At 50.6% G+C, this 18,651-nt stretch overlaps 2 protein-coding genes across 5 annotated transcripts in view; one reads left to right on the plus strand and one right to left on the minus strand.

The window, feature by feature from the left end:
* Positions 1-8,314, minus strand: part of Ciita (class II major histocompatibility complex transactivator) — a 30,820-nt gene extending 22,506 nt beyond the window's left edge. The window contains exon 1 of one of the 4 annotated variants that reach the window (XM_048331768.1): positions 7,953-8,314. In XM_048331768.1, coding sequence (XP_048187725.1) covers positions 7,953-8,235 — 283 coding nt within the window. In that variant the 5' untranslated portion in view covers positions 8,236-8,314. Of the gene's footprint in view, positions 1-687; positions 893-7,952 lie in introns of those variants that run through there. The other 3 variants (XM_048331767.1, XM_048331769.1, XM_048331770.1) reach the window with 3 other exon arrangements.
* The window catches only part of Tvp23a (trans-golgi network vesicle protein 23 homolog A), a 55,086-nt gene that overhangs the window by 21,491 nt on the left and 14,944 nt on the right, over positions 1-18,651 (plus strand). The gene's annotated exons all lie outside the window — the stretch shown is intronic.

The following is an 18,651-nucleotide window of genomic DNA, read 5'->3' on the forward strand; positions in this document are numbered from 1 at the left end:
TAACACAGGATTTCCTACTGAGCCGCATGATAGTGGAGGTAAAACCAAGACTCAGGTTAGCAGCTAGTTGAAGGGCACACCACACCCAGCCAGGAGGGCTGGGCGTCGAGCCAACTGCACGCCTGGTAGAGCATGTCAGCTCCATACATGCTATCTCTCCCCCTCAATCCCCTGGCCTCTGGTTCTCAAATGCCATTTGGGGACTGAAGAGAAGGTGGTGGCATGTGACCAGGGGCCAGATACTCATCACAAGGCTGACTCTTGGGGTTTTCCTGGTTCCCCAGAGATGTAATAGAACCTGGCAGAGGTCTTACCCTAGAGACTTTTATTTACCTTTGTTTACCAAGAGGCAAGACCTGACAACCACAGGACCTTGGTCTTGGCCATCAATGCACACACACGTGCGCGCTCGCACACACACACCTAGAAGTCTAAGCGCTGATTTAAAAAAATAAAAAGCCTTCTTACCCCCCAGGCTCCTGACTGACCCCAATGTCCCTCAAGCAGGGTGGGGTGGGGACCCTAGTTTTGCACCTTCTTGCAGCTTGCCTCAGAGGGATTCAAACTCTTTGAACTTTCACCCTTCCATCCACAACAAGGTCTCCGTTTATCTGGCCTGGTGGCTCTGGAGAGCTCACTGTAAATGAAGATGCACTCTCAGCCCCAACTTTCTCCCCAGTTAGTTACCTTGGGGTTCAGGCAGGCGGGACCCTGCAGGGCATGGAGCCAGGCAGCGCATGGTCTGAGAAGTGAAGGGAGGAAGCAGCGCCTGGAGTCCGTGCCTCTCCCTGTGCGCTGGTCCTCTCCAAGGATGTCCTCCGATGCCCAGGGCAGCAGCAGGGAGCTCATCACTAGCCTGTCTCCCTCTACACCAGTCAGGAGCCCGCCAGCCAAGCTAAGCCAGCATGCAAAGGAAGTATGCAAGGGACCAGCAGAAAACTCTGCTCCGGCAAGGTAATCTCAAATCTGCAGATTTCCTGTATCTGGATACCCTCTAATTTGCCAACGCTCCCTTAGCCCTCTCAGGGCCTCTGATGTTAATTTCAGTTCCTTATTGTGGACCAAATTGGGTACCAAATTGGGTGACCACAGAAGGTTGTCAGTTGTCTGGTGGGGGCGACTTGGAGCATTCTGACACTCTTGAAGTGACTGTCATCAGACAGGCACACAGAGGCCAGCTGTCATATATACCGTTCTTCGCAGAAGGGGGCAGTAATAGAGCTGCAGGGTTAGGCTATAAGTTATTTCCTGTTGTAACTGCCAACCCAAATCACCTTGAATTTCCCTGGAAATCCCCAGTTTGTGCAGACATTTTTTTTTGTTGGTTGTGGGACTTGAACTCAGGGCCTGGACACTGTCCCCGAGCTTCTTTGTGCTCCAGGCTAGTGCTCTACCACTTGAGCCACAGCACCACTTTCAGTTCTCTGGGGATTAGTTGGAGATAAGAGCCTCACGGAAACTTTTCTGCCCAGCCTGGCTTCAAAACACAATCCTCAGATCTTAGCCTCCTGAGTAGCTAGGAGTACAGGTGTGAGCCACCAGTGCCCAGCCCAGACATCATTTTTTAACTCCAAGATATTGAACACACACACACACACCTGTCGTCTGCTGTTTTCGGGTGGCATGCAGACATGATGCTAAGTAACATCGACTCACACAGGACAGAACCAAGGCTTCTCATCTCTGCCCATCCTTCTGATTGGGCAGAGAAAGTCTCTGGGTGGATGCTTGGTTTTTGTGGTTTGGAGTGTGTGGGAGGAGGTGGTACTAGGGTTTGAACTCAGGGCCTTGCACTTGAGACACACCTTCAGCCTATTTTACTTTAGCTAATTCAAATAGGGTGTTGGGTATATGTGCTCAGACCCGCCTGGACTATAATTGTCCTATGTATGCCTCCCACATAGCTAGGCTGACAGGCTTGCATCATGACACCCAGATTTTTTTGTTAGGATGGGATCTCTTGGACATTTTACCCAAGATGGTCTCAAACCTCATTCCTCCCATTCGCTGCCTCCTTTGTAGCTGGGATGACAAGCATGATGTTCTAAATAGGTCCTCCCCTTTCTTCAGAGAGCAGCCAGCAGCATCTGTCTAGAAGTGAACAGCATTGTTCTGTCTTTTGTTGAATATGTCACTGGGTACTTCGTGATGGGACATAAAACCTCCTCAGAAAATGAGTGGCAGACAGGAGATATATACAAATAGGGAGTACACAGAACAAGCACTGATGGTTAGGGAGGTACTGGATGAATGAAGCTTGGGGAACACATAGGCACTATATCTGGAAGTACTGCTGGGGGAAACTGAGGGCCACTGTGCCCGACAGGTGTGTCACTCTGCACCCCTCTCTTTCCATCTGGAAGTCTTGGTCTGTCCATGTATGAAATGATTGCGTGCCTGTCTCTATAGAGTGAGCATTTCAGAAGTCTCCTGGAGGAAGTAGACAAATGAGAAATACCAAGACTCAATTAGAAACAATCTTTGGCTAAAAGAGAAGATGGAGTGACCCAGGACCTGGTACCAAAGCAGCTGTGTCAGGACCAAGCTTGTCATGAAAAGGAGCCAGGCTGGAGTGTTCTTGCCAGTCCACTGCACCATCCCTCACCTGCTTGCATCACCTGGTCTCCCTGCACCCCTCCATACCCACACTGCACACAACCCAATAGGATCCTGCCTGTGTCTGGGTAGGACAGTGACTGCCTAGAGCAGAGGCTGAGGGGGAAGCTAGAGATAGACAGCTGTGGTCCCCAGCCAGGAGCCAGTGAATTGGCTCAGGATCTCAGCAGAGGTCAGTGAGGATGGAGAGATGGTGAGTCAGGACTCAGGAGGGTTCACAAAGCAAATGTCTGCCTCCTGAGACTGAGAGATGGGGGAGAGGGGCAGACACCCTCCCCCAAATGGTGAGCATTCTCCGGAGCCCGGGTCTCCTTGGCGCAAAGTCAGTGCTATCCTGACTCCTGAAGCCAAGGTGTTGGAGGCAGCCTTGCCTTGAGAACCGGAATCTCACAGGCAAGTCAGGATCTGCCATGATAGACCACTACCCAGTAGAGAAGTGCTAAGTTCTCACGCTCGAGTCCTCGCCCAACCCCCAAAGAGAGATGAGGAGCTAAGTAGCTCTTCCAAGTACAGAAGAATGAGCCAGAATGGCTCATACCTGTCACCCCAGCTACCCCGAAGACAGATTTGAGAGCTGCAATTCAAAGGCAACCTGGGAAGAAAAGTCCCTGAGATTCTTGTCTCCAATGAATTACTAAAAAGCCAGGTGTGGAGGTGTGGCCCAATTGGTAGAGCACCACCCTGGAGTTGGGTGTGTGTGTGTGTGTGTGTGTGTGTGTGTGTGTGTGTGTGTGTGGTATGGTGGTGCAAACTATAACTCCAACTACTCAGGGTGGGGGAGGTAGGAGGACCTAGGTCCAAGCCTGGCCAAGAGCCTATCTGAAAAGTAAACCCAAGCAAAAGGCTTGGGGGGGGGGGGGGCAGGGCGGGGGACATGGCTCGAGCAGTGGAGCAAAGATCTCCAAAGAGAAAACAAATGAAAATGAGTCAGTCACTGTGAACGAAGCTGTTGTGAAGGGGCTCTGGGCGGGTGGGCACACAGGCAGGTGGCATGAAAAGAGATGGGAAATAAAGACACAGGTGAGCTGTTCTGGGTAAGGGCAAGAGAGAACAGATCTGGGCAGATCTGGATCTGGGCAGGCTGTCTGGGGAAAGCCCAGGGAAGTGCCAGCTTCCGGAACAGGCACTTCTTGTGTGGTTCTTGGAGTGAGGGAAGTGGGGTGGGAATGGGGGAAGAGAGTCTTTCCTGCTACCCAGCTCCTTCAAGGAGGGCAGGATGGGCGCTGGGAAGGAAGGATGGAGCCTTCCTGTTCCTTCATCCTGCTGAGGGCCAAATGAGGCAGGAAGCTGGAGGGAGAAAGCTAAGTGCCCCAAGTGTGCCTCTCCCTTTCGAATAAATCAGGTGACCTCCTAGAGACAGCCTTTGCCCTGGATTCTTTTTTTTTTTTTTTTGACCAGTCCTGGGACTTGGACTCAGGGCCTGAGCACTGTCCCTGGCTTCTTTTTGCTCAAGGCTAGCACTCTGCCACTTGAGCCACAGCGCCACTTCTGGCCATTTTCTGTATATGTGGTGCTGGGGAATTGAACCCAGGGCCTCATGTATACGAGGCAAGCACTCTTGCCACTAGGCCATATCCCCAGCCCCGTGCCCTGGATTCTAGAATAGTCTCCCAAATGAAAACCCAGACACCAAGGCAGCAAAGTAAAGAGGAAGAAAATGTGGAGATGTACCTAAAGTCAGGCCTAGGTGATCTGCAGCCTGGGGAAGACAGGCTAAAGACAACATAGGGTTTCTGAGTCCATGGGCAAATGCAAGGTCAGCTGGGGAGTGGTCTTGTCCCACTCACGCTGGCCTGTGGCCTCCTCAGAACAGCAATCCTGAGGACTGAAGTCACCTCTGTTACAGATGGACAAACAGAAGGATTCTGGGCAGGGTTCTTATTGCATCAATGGGAATTGGGGAGCCGGGGCTGGTGTTCAGGCTGTCTAAAGGCCAAGCCCTTATGCTGGTGGGACATGCCCTTTAGGGAGAGGGCATGCTGACTCATTTTGTCTGCATGCACAGCTTCTGGGCACACAGCCCTGCCTTCTGCACCCAGCAGGGTCTTACATGTTATCAAGGCAGCAGACATGCTTGATTTCTCAGCACCCAGCTGCCGGGTTATTTCCCATCGATGGCTGCTAGTAGCTCTACTGTGATCTGTACAAGGCCCCCAGTGCTGCTCAATGCCAGGTCCAGCCCTGGAGACTTTCTCAGCTCCCCACTTATTGAAGCCTTAAGATTAAGCCCTAAAAGAGAATTTTTTTGCCAGTCCTGGGACTTGAACTCAGGGCCTGGGCACTGTCCCTGAGCTTCTTTTGCTCAGGGCTAGCCCTCTACCTCTTGAGTCACAGAAGCTCCTGTCCAGATTCCAGTCAGTTTCTAGCCACTGCCCACCCTACCCCTCTCTCCCAGCTCTCCCTTCCCTGGTTTCCCAGGGGATGGGGGGTGGGAGAGGCGGCTGTGTCTGCCCCACTGCTGGCTTTGAGCACCCTGAGTTCCCTCAGGACCTTGACTCCCAGGCCTCCCCTGAGCTTTGATGGGGCTGAGTCACAGGCTGGGCTGTGTAGGCCAGTGCCAGCCCCACAGCTCCCTCCCAGACACTGGCTGTACCAAAGGCACGAAGTGGCTTTCTGAATCATAAGGCTGGTTTGGGCTTGGAGATCACAAACCTGCCCTAGATGGATTTACCCTTTCCTCTGTGGCTACACAGAAGAGGAAGCCATGCAGAAAATGCTTCAATAGGCTACCATCCAGGAAACTCCATGGGACCCTCCCTGGGGCATATCTGAGGCTATTTGCTTAACTTCTGCGCCTCAGTTTCCTTACTTGTAAAGTGGGAAAATGGTTGGACATGACTTACTAACTCATCCATCCATCTACCCATATACCCATCATCTGTTATCCATCCATATATCCATCCACCTATTTACCCATCTATCTGTCATCTATTCACCCATCTACCCACCCATTTACCACCCATCCATCCATCCTTCCTTCCATCCATCTACCCATCTACCATCCCTCCATCCATCCACCCACCCATCTATTATCCATCCTTTCACCATCCGTCCATCCATCTACCCACCATCCATCCACCCATCCATCCATCCATCTGCCACCCATCCTTCTATACACTCATTCATCCACCTACCGATCCAGTTCTCATCCACCTACCTACCATCCATCCTTCAATTCATCCACCCACTCTCCCATCCATCCATTCCACATTCAACGAACAGAGATTGCACAGCTGCTCTGTGCTCAGGCACTGTGCTAGGTACTGGGGCGCCTGGTAATGAAAGCATAGCTCCATGTTAGCGTGCAGTTTGTTTTCCAGTAGGGGAAGCAAATACAGTACAAAAGTAACATATACAAGGTGAATAAGAAGCCAAGCTGAAGGAGGGGCTCAGAGAGGATGTTGCAAGAGAGTCAAAATTCCAAATGGACAATCAAGGTAGGCCTACTTCATAAGGGACATTTGAACAGAGTCAAAGAACATTAGGAGGCTAACTAGGAAGGAAGATACCTAGGGAAGAATGCTCCAGGAGGAGGGAAGAGCACATGCAAAGGTCCTGAGGCAGAGAGCATTTCCAAACCACCCAATTCTCTGTCCCTATTCCCTTGCTGCTCCACCTCCATCCCAAGAAATGGGCAGATGCCACTTCGGTCAGGAACTAAACTGCCACTGTGCACCTGCTCCCTCTCCAGGTCAAGTCTGGTGGCTTTGGAGAGGAGCTGGCCTGGACAACAGGGAGAGGGGCAAGAGGAGGAGGAGGCCATCTGTCCTGTCCTGTCCCCCAGACCTTTGAGGACCATAGTACCCTGAGCCCAGTTCCACTTTCTGAAGTCACATGTGATCTGAAATAAAAATATTACATCTCCCCAGGGAGGAAACAACTAAATAACAGGAACCAAAGCTCTCCGAAAGAGGGGGGAGGGAGACTGAGGTGTGGGCGGCCGTGGTGGCAAGGAGCCATATTGGGGGACAGTCAGGGAGAGAGGAAGGCCCTGACTTCTCCCCTGGGTGACCAATACACCCCATCAGGACCACAATAGCTGGAGCTTGCGTCCCTGTGAGAAGCGGGGAGATGATTGAGCATGGAGATGGCCCTCCCTGGGAGAGAATGAGAGGAGCAGCTGAGCTGAGAGACAGAGGGGAATTTCATCATAAAAAGAAGCCATGCAGCTGGGTGCCTGCGGCTCATGCTTGTCATCCCAGCCACTCGAGAGGCTGAGATCTTAGGATCGTGGTTCAAAGCCAGCCTAGGCAGGAAGGTCTATGAGACTCTTAGCGCCAATGAACCACCAGAAAAACAGGAAGTGGCACTGTGGCTCAAAGTGGTAGAGCGCTAGCCTTGGTACCAGGCTCTGAGTTCAAGCCCCAAGGCCAGCACAAAAAATAATAATTTTAGAAAAGAAAGGGAGGGAGGGAGGAAGCGAAGGAGAACCACAGTGCCTCCTCGTTGACATGAACATATGCTGGGACTAAAGAGCTGGAAAGTGCAGTATTGTGGGATTTTCTGGGACTCTAAGCTCCCATGTCCAGTTTGGGGTTCACAGCTGGCTGTCCTCAGCTACCTCTACTTCCCCAAGGGCACCTGGGGCCTGGCTCTGGTTTATGTGTCAGATAAGGGCTTGGGGTGGAAGAGAGAGTGGTCACTGCCCTGGGCACACAGTAGGCACTCAGCAGCTGTTAATCCTTGCTGGTGTCTCAAGTCCCCAAAAGTTACTCCAAAACCATCATGGGGGAAAAAAAAGGCTGAAAACAAGGACCACCAAACCCTGTGTGATCAGAACTGCACAAAACAAACAACAAGAGGACAAGGGGACAAAACAAGCAACAAGGAAACAAAACAAACAAACAAAAATAAAGGAAAGAAATCACATTGTTTAGAAAGTTCATTGCAAGAGAACACAGAAAATGCTGGAGGAGCCAAGGGCAGGAGCAGAAAGGCTGGGGAAGGCTGTTGTTGAGGGGACAGCTCAGTGGCAAGAGTGCATGCTCAGCGTCCTGGGGCCCAGGTTCATCCCTCGCAACACGAAGACACACAGGCACCCATGTCCCATGCCTGCCATCCTAACTACTAGGTAGGCTGAGATCCAGAGGATCATGGTCCAAGATAAACCTGGACAAAAAGAAAAAAATAATCATCGTAAGATCCAATTTTAACCCATGAAAAGCTGCCTGGGGTGATGCACACCTGTCAGCCCAGTTATGATGGAAGGCATAAATAGGAAGATTGCAGCCCACACCAGCCTGGGCACAAATCAAGATCCTATTTGAAAACTAATAGGGGAAATCCTGCAGGCATTGATACCCATCTTTGCCCTCCATCCAAAGGATGCGATTTACCTTTAGAATGTTGGTGGCCCGGGCCCCCGTTGGGCATCAGGGCCTGCAGCTTGCTCCAAGTCTGGCCCAACTGGGCCCCATCGAGGTCCCCGTTGTCCAGCAGGCTCAGGGAGATCTTCCTGGCCAATGCCTCGCCATCGTGCTCGTGGAGCAGGGCATTGTGGTACTCCCGAGACAGGAGCTCAGCCCCCAGCAGGCTGTCCAGCAGGGCCTGCACCTGCCGGTGCTGCTGGCCAGACAGAAGACTCCGCACTTGGGGCAAGATGGCTTGGAAGTGATTCATGGCAGTACCTAGAGGCCAGGCCAGCTCCCGTGCCTGCAGTCTCCACTCACCCAGCCTGCAGCATCCAAAACATGAAGTGAAAACCAGGACCCGGGAACCTCCACAGCCGATTGGGCTTGATTTCTTGTGAGGAAGATTTCCTCATTTGTAGCTGTAGCCTACGCGTGCCTGATGAGTGGACGGAAGTGGACTTGGAATGCTGCAAACCCACAGACATTGTCGGGGGCCACCTGCACATGTGTGCACACAACCCAGAGATGTTACCAAAGCCAACCTGCGATGCACTGAGGAGACCCACAAGGCCAGGAGTCCCTACCACAACTGGGCATAGCATGACGACATGGTAGTAGTGGAGCATGCTAGTACATGCCTAAAGTTCCAGTTACTTGGGTGGGAGAGACTGGAAAACCTTTAGCAAAAAAGTCCTCAAGACCTCATCTCAAAAGTAAGCGCTGGGTGCAGTGGTATATGCCTGTCATTTCAACTATGGCAGGAAGCATTAACAGGAGGATGGAAATCTAGGCTGGCTGGAGCAAAAAGTGAACCTTATCTAAAAAATAGCCACAGCATAAAGGGCTGGAGGTGTGGCTCAAGTGGTAGAGCACCTACCAAGAAGGAGGAAGCCGCTGGGGCAAGGCATAATTACATCTGTAATCACAACTATTCAGAACGCAAAATCCACAGGAGCACAGTTTGTAGCCAGACCAGGAAAGAAGTTAAGATTTCCCTATCTCAACAAATAAACCAGGCAAGGCGACCTTTGCCTGTGGTTCCAGCTACACAAGAGGAATTAATAAGAGAAACAAGGTCTAGGCCAGCCATGAGGGAAAAAAAATGCAAGACTCCATCCAAAAAATAAAAGCAAAAGATGCTAGGCCAAGGACTTTCCAAGCAAGTACAAGGTCCTGAGAACCATTAAAAAAAAAAAAAAGGCATTGTGGCCTAGAGGCTGAGCAGAAGGAGTGAATGAGTGAATGGAGCTGTGTTACTTGGACTCAAGCTCAGATCCACCATTAGCTAACTAATTATATATGCTTGGGCTAGGTACCTAGGCTTTTTGTTTGTACTGTGAGAGTAGGGGATTTCACTTTTAGTTCCAGCTAAGTTAAATTATTGCTAACACAAACAACAAACTCAGGAGCAACTCTCCAGGTTATGCCAGTATCCAGAGTTCAAAACATGGTCATAACATCTAATATCCAAAATTACTTTGACCAAGGGGGAACCAGAAAAGGAAAAACCAATCGAAACCAATCTCAAGATGACTCGAGCACTGAAATTAGTCAACAGGAATTTTTGGAGCAGTGATCAACTAATGACTTAAAAAGACATAAACGATATCAACAAACTGGGAACTGCTGGCTCTCCTACTATCCTAGCTACTCAGGAGGCTGAGCTCTGAGGGTGGTGCTTCAAAGTCAAACCTGGGCAGGAAAGTCCATAAGACTCTTAACTTCAACTAACCATCAAAAAAGTTGCAAGTGAAGCTGTGGCTCAAGTGATAGCATGCCAGCCTTTAGCTCAAAACATCTCAGGGACAGTGTCTGGGTCAGGAGTTTTAACTCCAGTATTAGCATACACACACACACACACACACACACACACACACACACACACACACACACACACAATAAAGGAGCCAGGTGTGATGGTGCACACCTGTACTCTCAGAATTTAGGAGGCAATGGCAGGAGGATCATGAGTTCAAGGCCTACTGTGCTTCAGTATGGAGAACATATATTAAAAAAGAAAAAAGCAAAAGGGGGAAAAAAAGGCAAAACAATTATAGCCGATGCAATACCAGAAGTCCCCACCTTACAAGGAGGTCAAAAAATATCTGAAGAAATAAAACTTCCTACATTTGCCGTGAGGTATAGAGATTTGAGAAGCTCAGCGAATCACAGCAGAGAAAATAAGAGGAAAAAAAAATCAAAGTTGGGGCTGGGGATATGGCCTAGTGGCAAGAGTGCTTACCTCGTATACATGAGGCCCTGGGTTCAATTCCCCAGCACCACATATACAGAAAACGGCCAGAAGTGGCGCTGTGGCTCAAGTGGCAGATTGCTAGCCTTGAGCGGGAAGAAGCCAGGGACAGTGCTCAGGCCCTGAGTCCAAGTCCCAGGACTGGCCAAAAAAAAAAAAAAAATCAAAGTTAGGTGGATAATAGTCATGCTGTCCAAAACCTGAGAAACTCACCAAATGGAAATAACTCATTACCTACCAGAGAATATTCTAGTAGAAAGGACATTGGGGAAAGACTGATGGGGAGGGTTTTTTTCTCCCCCATTTATTTGTTTGTTTCCAGTGTGCCATTCCTGGGGCTTGAACTCAGGGCTTGGGAGCTGTCCCTGAGCTCTTTCTTCTACCACTTGAGCCACAGCTCCACTTCCAGCTTTTTGCTGCTAAATTGGAGGTAAGAGTCACACAGACTTTCCTGCCCAGGCTGGCTTTGAAGCGTGATCTCAGATCTCAGCCTCTTGAGTAGCTGGGATGAGAGGCGTGAGCCGCCGGAGCCGCCGGTGCCCCGCTTGATGGAGCCAGGGCCCCACCTGAGCTCTCAGAGCTTGATCACATCTGAGGCTTTCTTCCCCCCCTCCCAAGTGTCTTTGTCCCTTAAATAGCTCCTGCACCCCAATTTTGTCTTGGTTTCTGCTTCCCAGAGATCTCAAATAACATGAAGACTTAACTTTATACCATTGGTGGCAAAGGGAGATGTTTTCCCTGAGCGTGGACTTTGGATGCTTTAAGCTTAGGGGAATGTAAACCCATATAACAGTATCTATACCGACTATAAAATTATTACAGCACTGTAGTACCTCAGGGATCTGTAGCTGGGAACACCCACAGAAAAGCAGCCACGGGTGAAGAGATGAGGCTGGGATTGTTGCTGTTGTTGTTGGTGGCGGTGGTGGTGATTTATGTAGATTTCAACTCTTGACAAGCTTGAGAACGCCCTCGAACATTCCCTGGGTTTCGGTGTCCCCATCTGAGAAACATGCTGATCAGAAGTCAGCAGCAAGCCTGGTCATGTGACTTAGCATGAAGTAGAAGCTCAGCAAACTCACTCATGAATTAAGTGCCTCACTGAGCAGACCAGTGTGACGGGCCCTGCGGAAGCAGGCCTGAACAACAACAAAATGAGTACCTTCTGCGCTTAGAGAACTTAAACCCTCTTCTGGTTTGGTTAACCCTTCATCAGAAATCTCTTGAAGATTTCTTAGCGGAAGTTAAACAAGACAAGTGTCCTTCAAGAAGGGAAAACAAAGCTCAAAAAGACGGGCAAGCGTCTTTTCTCAGGGAAAGCGGGAAACACCACCTGAGTTCTTGATAGCCAGCACTGAGTACTTGGTAGCCAGCGCAAAGTATTTGATGGCCAGCACTGAGTACTCGATAGCCAACGCTGAGTACTGGATTGCCAGTGCTGAGTACTTGATAGATGTTGTGACTTGAGGAGCGAGAAAATCCACCGAGTCATGGTTAAAGGTGACAAATGAGTTTTATGGGTCAGTTTGCAACTGCCTTGCCTCTGGCTACTCTAGAACTAGGAGCAGTCGCCGCCTCCAAGGAGCGAGATTTTTTTCCTTTCTTCTTTTCCACAGGCTTCTCCTGTCCTCAGGCCTCTCTGCAGGCCTCTTATTCTCCACAGGCCACTCAGCTCTCTGAGGGCCTCCACTCTCCACATGGCCCTCCACTGGCCTCCAGCTCTCATCTGGCCTCCTGGCTCTCCTCTGGCCTGGTGGTTCCCCGCAGGCCTCGGCTCTCAGCGGGCCTTGGCTCTCAGTGGGCCTCTCCTGTCTGCCTGCTTGGAGTTCAGGCCACTCCGGCCTCCATTCTCTGCAGGCCTGGACTCAGGCCTCTCCTCGCTGCCGGTCCGGGTTCTGGCCTTGCTGGTGCGGACCCGGGCCTCCCTGTGCCATTCGTCCAGACTTGGACAACTCCTATCCACAGGCCCAGGGTCTCAGGCCTCTCCCCTACACAGGCCCGGGCTCCCCTCAGGCCTGAACCCGGGCACTGCTCAGCTCCACGAGGCACCTCTTGGAGCTTCTCTCTCTCTCTTTCTCTCTCTCTCTCTCATTCTCTCTCTCTCACTTTGCTCTAGGATATTGACAGGTGAGAGATAGGGGGGTGGAACAGGTTAGTTGGATTTAGTAAGCAAAGGTCAGAGCTCCCTAGTCAGGCCGTATTTTGTTACTTCTGGTGAAATCTCCTTATCTTAAGATCCAGAGATAAACATTCTCTTAGAGATAGACAGTTGTCTTTGCCTATGGCCTCCTTCCCATTTTCTCTGTCATTTACTTCTCAGACTCCAACCCTTCTGTCTTTCATCTGTCACTTTATAACTTTCTTTTGTGGTTTTTTTTTTGGGGGGGGGAGGGAGGTAGGATTGGGCTTGAACTCAGGATCTCATGCTTATCAGGTAGGTGTTTCTACTGCTTGAGACATGGCCTCCAGCCCCCTCTATGTCTTTTTGTGTGCTGGAGCTTGAACCCAGGGCCTGAATGTGGTCCCTTGGCTTTCTTTTTTTTCCAGTCCTGGGGCTTGAACTCAGGGCCCAGGCACTGTCCAAGAGCTTCTTTTTGCTCAAGGCTAACACTCTACCACTTGAGCCACAGCACCACTTCTGGCCTTTTCTGTTTATGTGGTGCTGAGGAACTGAACCCAGGGCTTCACGCATGTGAGGCAAGCATGCCATCACTAAGCTGCCATATTCCCAGTCCCCTTACCCCTCCCCACCCCGCCTCCTTTAAAAAAAAATCGTTTCTGGTGCTCTACCACTTGAGCCTAAGTTCCATGCCTGGCTTTTTGGTGGTGAATTGGAGATGAGTGACTTGCGGCCTTTCCTGCACAGGCTGGCCTCTAACCACAGTCCTCAGATCTCAGCCTCCTGGGTAGTGAGGATGACAGGTGTGAGCCTCCAGCTTCTGTCTCTTCCTAACTTTTGGAGTTGTAGACTCGGTGCCTTCTCTTTTACCACCAGGAGGGTCTGCATTCAGCAGACGCTCAGTGGGTGCTTATTTGAAGCCACCTCATCAAGAAAGGGGGATGGTGGCGGAGGGTGAGCAGCTGCCCAGCACTGACTCAGCTCTGACAGCTCCATTGTCCACCACAGGCTTCCTTTGAGTATCATCTAGAAAGTTCCAAGTATCCAAAATTTTTTGGGAGGAAGTATCTGAAAAACACATTGCTGTTTCTCTTTCTCTCCCCTCCCCCTGCTCTCTCTCTCTCTCTCTCTCTCTCTCTCTCTCTCTCTCTCTCTCTCTCTCTCTCTCTCTCCTTCCTTTTTCATGGAACTTCCACCCATGCTGGAGAAACTGCAAGCCAGAGAGGTTCTCTTTTCCAAATAAACACATCCCATTGCTTCTTGACTTTTGACTCTGCCAAGCCCAACCGGCTCCTTTCAGCCATCATCAGAGGTGTTCAATCAGCTGTGCGTGGCAGCCTAGCCTGGGGACTGGTGTTCTTGCCAGGGACCCAGATCACCACTTGATGGACAGGGGAAGACCTGGTAGAGATCCATCTTGAGCCCAACCCACCAAAGTATGATCACGCTTACAGGCAGGGTCTTCAGAGGCCAAAATGAAATGTTAGGAGGAGCCCAGACCCCAAATGGCTGATGTCATTATAAGATGAAGGGGTTACAGCCAGGCGAGGTGGCACCTGACGGTAATACTGATGACTTGGGAGGCAGAAATAGGAGGAATCAGGTTGAAGGCTGGGCCAGGCAAAGACAAAGTACTATTTCAACAAACACTGAAAGCAAAATGACTCTGTGTCTGTGTGTGTGTCTGTGTGTGTGTGTGTGACAGAGAGAGAGAGAGAGAGAGAGAGAGAGAGAGAGAGAGAGAGAGAGACTAGGCCTGGAGTTCAAGTCCTGGAAAACTGTCAAAAAAGATGAAGAGAAGGAGGAGGAGGATCATGAGGAGGGGGGGAGGAGGAAAGATTAAGACACAAATATATAATAGGAAAAAAAAAGCACAGGAAGACAGAAAACAGCAACCCACCCCCCTGACTCACTCCGTCTTGAACTTGTAGTTTCCAGACTTATAAGAAAATCATTTTCTGATTTTTATCGTGGCAATCTGACCCACCAGAGCCTGGCAAGAGAGCAAAGTTGCTTTCTTACTAACAAGGCAGCTTCCAGGCCCTTGCTCTGGAGCTGAGACCCCAATCTGGGTGCCCCACCACTTCTTTCTACCCCCAGGCCCTCCTCCCTACCCCTGAAGGCAGGAATCCAGAGGCCAGATGTCTGAGGTTGGCAAGGCCTGAAGCTAGCTTTCCACCCATCTCCTCCCAGGAGATTGCCCAAACTCCAGCATGGCTTCTAGAAACTTAAGGCTGGACCACCAGGGACCACCCGGCCTCCCTGCCTCCCTCCCCAACAAAGTTCAGGACTGCCATCATTGCTCCTATTTCAGCACAACCTTTGGACAACCCACCCACCCAACTTACAATACTTCCTCTAGAAAGCTCAAAATTCTAAGCTCCTTCCCCATCCCCTTCCCATGTGACTGTCACCCCAAATCGTTTCCTTCAGGGGTCCAAGCATCTCAGAAGCAGACCTCAAGGATGGGTAACTCACTTAAGTCCTCTGTTGCTGAAGGAGCCCCCATACCACACCCTGGTGGCAGTGCCTTGCTCTGAAAGGGAGGGAAAGTCCCCTCAGTGGACAAATACAGGCAGTTCACAAATCCAGACACCCTAGGTGTGCTGGGTTTTGGGTCAGAGGTTTGCTATGTATCTCAGGTTGATCTTGAATTTGCTTCATCCTGGGGCTTCAGCCTCTCAAATGCTGGGATTACAGGCATGCGACACCATACTCAGCTCTAGGTACGTGTTCTTGGAGGATCATTATGGGCTTTTTAGTTCCCTTTGCTGCTTTTCATTCCACTTTTTTTATTTCAAAGAGATTGAGTTCTTTGTGCACCGGGCCTTCTTCTAACAGCAAGGGTTTTACTAGTCTCGCTCACTCTTTAGGTTATCTAGCCGACTAGCACTAGCTGTGTTTGATTATCTTGCAGTTATCTATTTTAGGATATCTGATGGGGCGGGGAATGTCCTGTGGGCCATTTAAAGCCTCAAAATCATTTGGTACTGAGAGGACAGACACACAGCTGTCCTAGGCCATCTGGCTACATTGACAATTTTGTATGTCCCTTGAATGAGGTTAGAAATGCCCTTGGCTCAGCACCAGTGGTTATCTAGCACCCGTCTGCTGGGTGTTCTTCTTTGATGGGCGAGTGTGGTTAGTCTCTAATGTCTCCCACGGCCCAGGCCCTGGCCCTGCTCCTCAATGACAAACAGTGGGCTGGGGACCTTCCTGCTCCCTCTATCCTAGGTTATGCTGTGTCCCAGGCCAGCAACTTGTCCAGGAGAGCTCTGGTGTCAATTATGTCATTCATGCCCAGGCATGGCAGGTTACAGGACCACATGATGGCTTTGCCAACTGCTCTGCTCTGTGGAGTGTGTGTGTGTGTGTGTGTGTGTGTGTGTGTGTGTGTGTCTGTCTGTCTGTCTGTACTGGCCCAAAGCCCAGCTGGGGAAGTCTTGGCCCACACCCACGGTCTGGCTTTCAATTTTAGGCTATGTGAGGGAGCCTGAAGTCAGAAGGAAGGACTCTGGAAAACGCTTCTACGGCTTCTGGAAACCCCCTGAAACTCCCATAGGTTAGAAAGAGGCAAGGGACAACGCACAGGAAGCCCCAGTCCCCCTCACCCCCACCCCCAGGGCACCTCCCTCCTTCCTTCCAGACCCCACAGTGCGGTTATTCCAGGAGGCTGCCCAGTGCAGGCTGGCTGCTCTGCCTCCTCCCTAGTGCAGGGAGACAGGAAAAGAGTCTGGGAGATTAAGTGGAGATCTGCTTCCTTCCAGAAGCAGCTCCGCCTAGTCCTGCTTGAGTAAGGACCGAATCTATGCAGCACTACCAGAGTTGTGCTCAGCTTTTCTCTGAGCCCTGGGGGCTGGAGGGCCCCCATTGCTAGATGAGGGGAGGGTGCATAGTTGGCTGTGGATACTGGGCACCACTCTCCTGTGCTGCCCACTGGGGCAGGAAAGCATGGGAAGACAGGAAGAACATCGGCTCTCCTTGACTTGGGGCACATGTGGAGGTCATGGGCCTCAACAGGGGCTCCTAAAAGACTGGACACAGTTTGTTTTGTGACCTGGGTGCTGGCTCCACGGGACTGCTAGGTGTGTGGGAATTATTTATTATTTTGAGCATGTATGTGTGTGTGTGTGTGTGTGAGAGAGAGAGAGAGAGAGAGAGAAAGAGAGAGAGAGAGATGCTTCTGAAAAAAATGCTTTCCCTCTTTTGTGGTAACTAGAATGTACCTATAATTCTACAAGTATACACACTGGGTGTTATATGCAGTGGGGCATGATAAATTGTACAGGTCTCTAGACATTCACACAGTGAGGTCAAATGAGGATATTCATAGGAGCGGATCACAAAGGCTCAATAGCTATGTGCATACGATCATAGAAACTAATATTTTTTTCAAAACGAGCTCCAAGAAATGGAAATGAGATTTTTTTTATTGTTGCTCTTGTTGTCATTGCTGTTTTTGCTGTCTCTTCTTTTTTTTCTTGGTTTGTTAATTTGTCTTTGGGAGGGTGAAGGGGGTCACAGAAAAGGAGAGGACAAAGGGTAAACAAATGCAGCAGTGATACTCACTAGACACTATGTAGAAAATGAACTCTACAGCTTGTGGTGGGGCTGGGAGAGAAAAGCTGGGAAAAAGCAAGAGAAGGGGTGATACTGTCCAAAAAGAAATGTACTCAGCACCTGACTCATGTAACTGTAACCCCTCTGTATATCACCTTGACAATAACAATAATATATATAAAGCAGGGGGTGTGGCTCCGGTGGGCATGGCTCCAGTGGCAGAGCACCTGCTTGGCAAATGCTAGGCCAAAAGGCTGTCTGACACCTGCTGGGCAGGAGAAGGGAGAGAGGAAGGCAGGGAGAGCACTTCTGCCTTTTTGTACCATCTGGGCCTCAGCGTGCCCACACTGAGCACATCTTTGCCCTCAGCTCAGTTCACCAGCGTGCAGGCCAGCTGCCCTCACAGTCATTTCTAGAAACACCCTCTCACAGGCCATCCAGGCTCCTTCACGGCCCATCGTGGGCACAGCTGCTGGACAGATGGTGGAGGATAGGTAATACACGGCTCCCTTCAAGGTGTCCGTGTCCTTCTGCAGTGGTGGACTCACGTCCTCGACCGCGCATGCTGTGGGCAATGTCTGGTCTAGGAGTCCTGCAATGGGTCTCCTTGCTGGAAAGGCCCACAGACCTGGAGTGGAGGCCCCAGGCTTCACAGGAAAGTGCAGGCTTTGGGCTCAAGTCCCAGCTCTGCCATCTCCCAGGGCTTCCTTGGTCACGCTGCTTAGCAGCACAGCACACCAAGGATTCGGTCCTGCAGCCTCTGAGCTGATGGCTGTGGGATCAAAACCCCCTGGAGATTGCTGTGTCAGAGTTGGGTGGGGGGAATCTTGTTTCCCCCCTGAGGACACTTCTTAATAGACAGTTGGCTCTGGGTAGGCTGGACCTGGTAGGGTAGCAGTCTTAGTGTTCGGGGTTGCTATAACCAAGAACCCAAGAGTAGAAAACTGGGGAAGAATAAATGTCTGTGGCTATGCCACTGGGCAGTTCAAGATGTTGCTGGCCATAAGGACAGCCACCACCTTGGTCATGGAATATCTTGCTGTCTCTCTGACAGTGGAGGGTACCACATGACCACTGCCAGCTCAGTGTCACCCTTCCTCTCGTAAAGCCACTAATGTCCCCATGGTCATTATCTAAAGACCTTATCCAATCTTACCATGCTCTCCATCACCCCTCTCCAAAACCTACCAACAGAGGACTCAGAGGATTCAGTCTCCAACACAAGAATTGTCAAGACATAGCAGCGGCTCCCCTCATTTCCTCAGGGGCTCCGGTCCCAGCTGCTGTGGCCCCCCAATTGAGAAAAAGGAGAAGAGGGCCAGAGAGTTGTGTAGGCCCACCCTGCTGGCTAAACTGTGCCAAGCCAGAGCATTCCTGCCCTGGCTGGCATGGAACCAAGGTCCTTGGGTCTCAGCCTCCTGAGCAGCTAGGATTGCAGGCATGAGTCACGACGCCTGGCTTTGCACTTTTGAGACAGGATTTTGCTGTCTTTTCTGGGTTGACTTGCTCTCTCTTATTCTCTCATCTAGGCTTTGAAATCCAGGCTTTTAGCTTGCTCAGCAACTGCTTTATGGCTTGAGCCATGCCTCCAGCTGGCCTTGAACTCTCCATCTTCCTGTCTTCTCTTCTCTTCTTCCCAAGTCTCTGGGATTACAGGCATACACGGCCATACCTGGCTAACAACTCTAGTTTTGTCCATATGTCCAGAGTGTGTTCCTTTGGGGGATGATGACTGGTGTGTGTGTGTGTGTGTG

The sequence above is a fragment of the Perognathus longimembris genome, chromosome 23, assembly GCF_023159225.1.
Source record: "Perognathus longimembris pacificus isolate PPM17 chromosome 23, ASM2315922v1, whole genome shotgun sequence".
Lineage (NCBI taxonomy): Eukaryota > Metazoa > Chordata > Mammalia > Rodentia > Heteromyidae > Perognathus > Perognathus longimembris.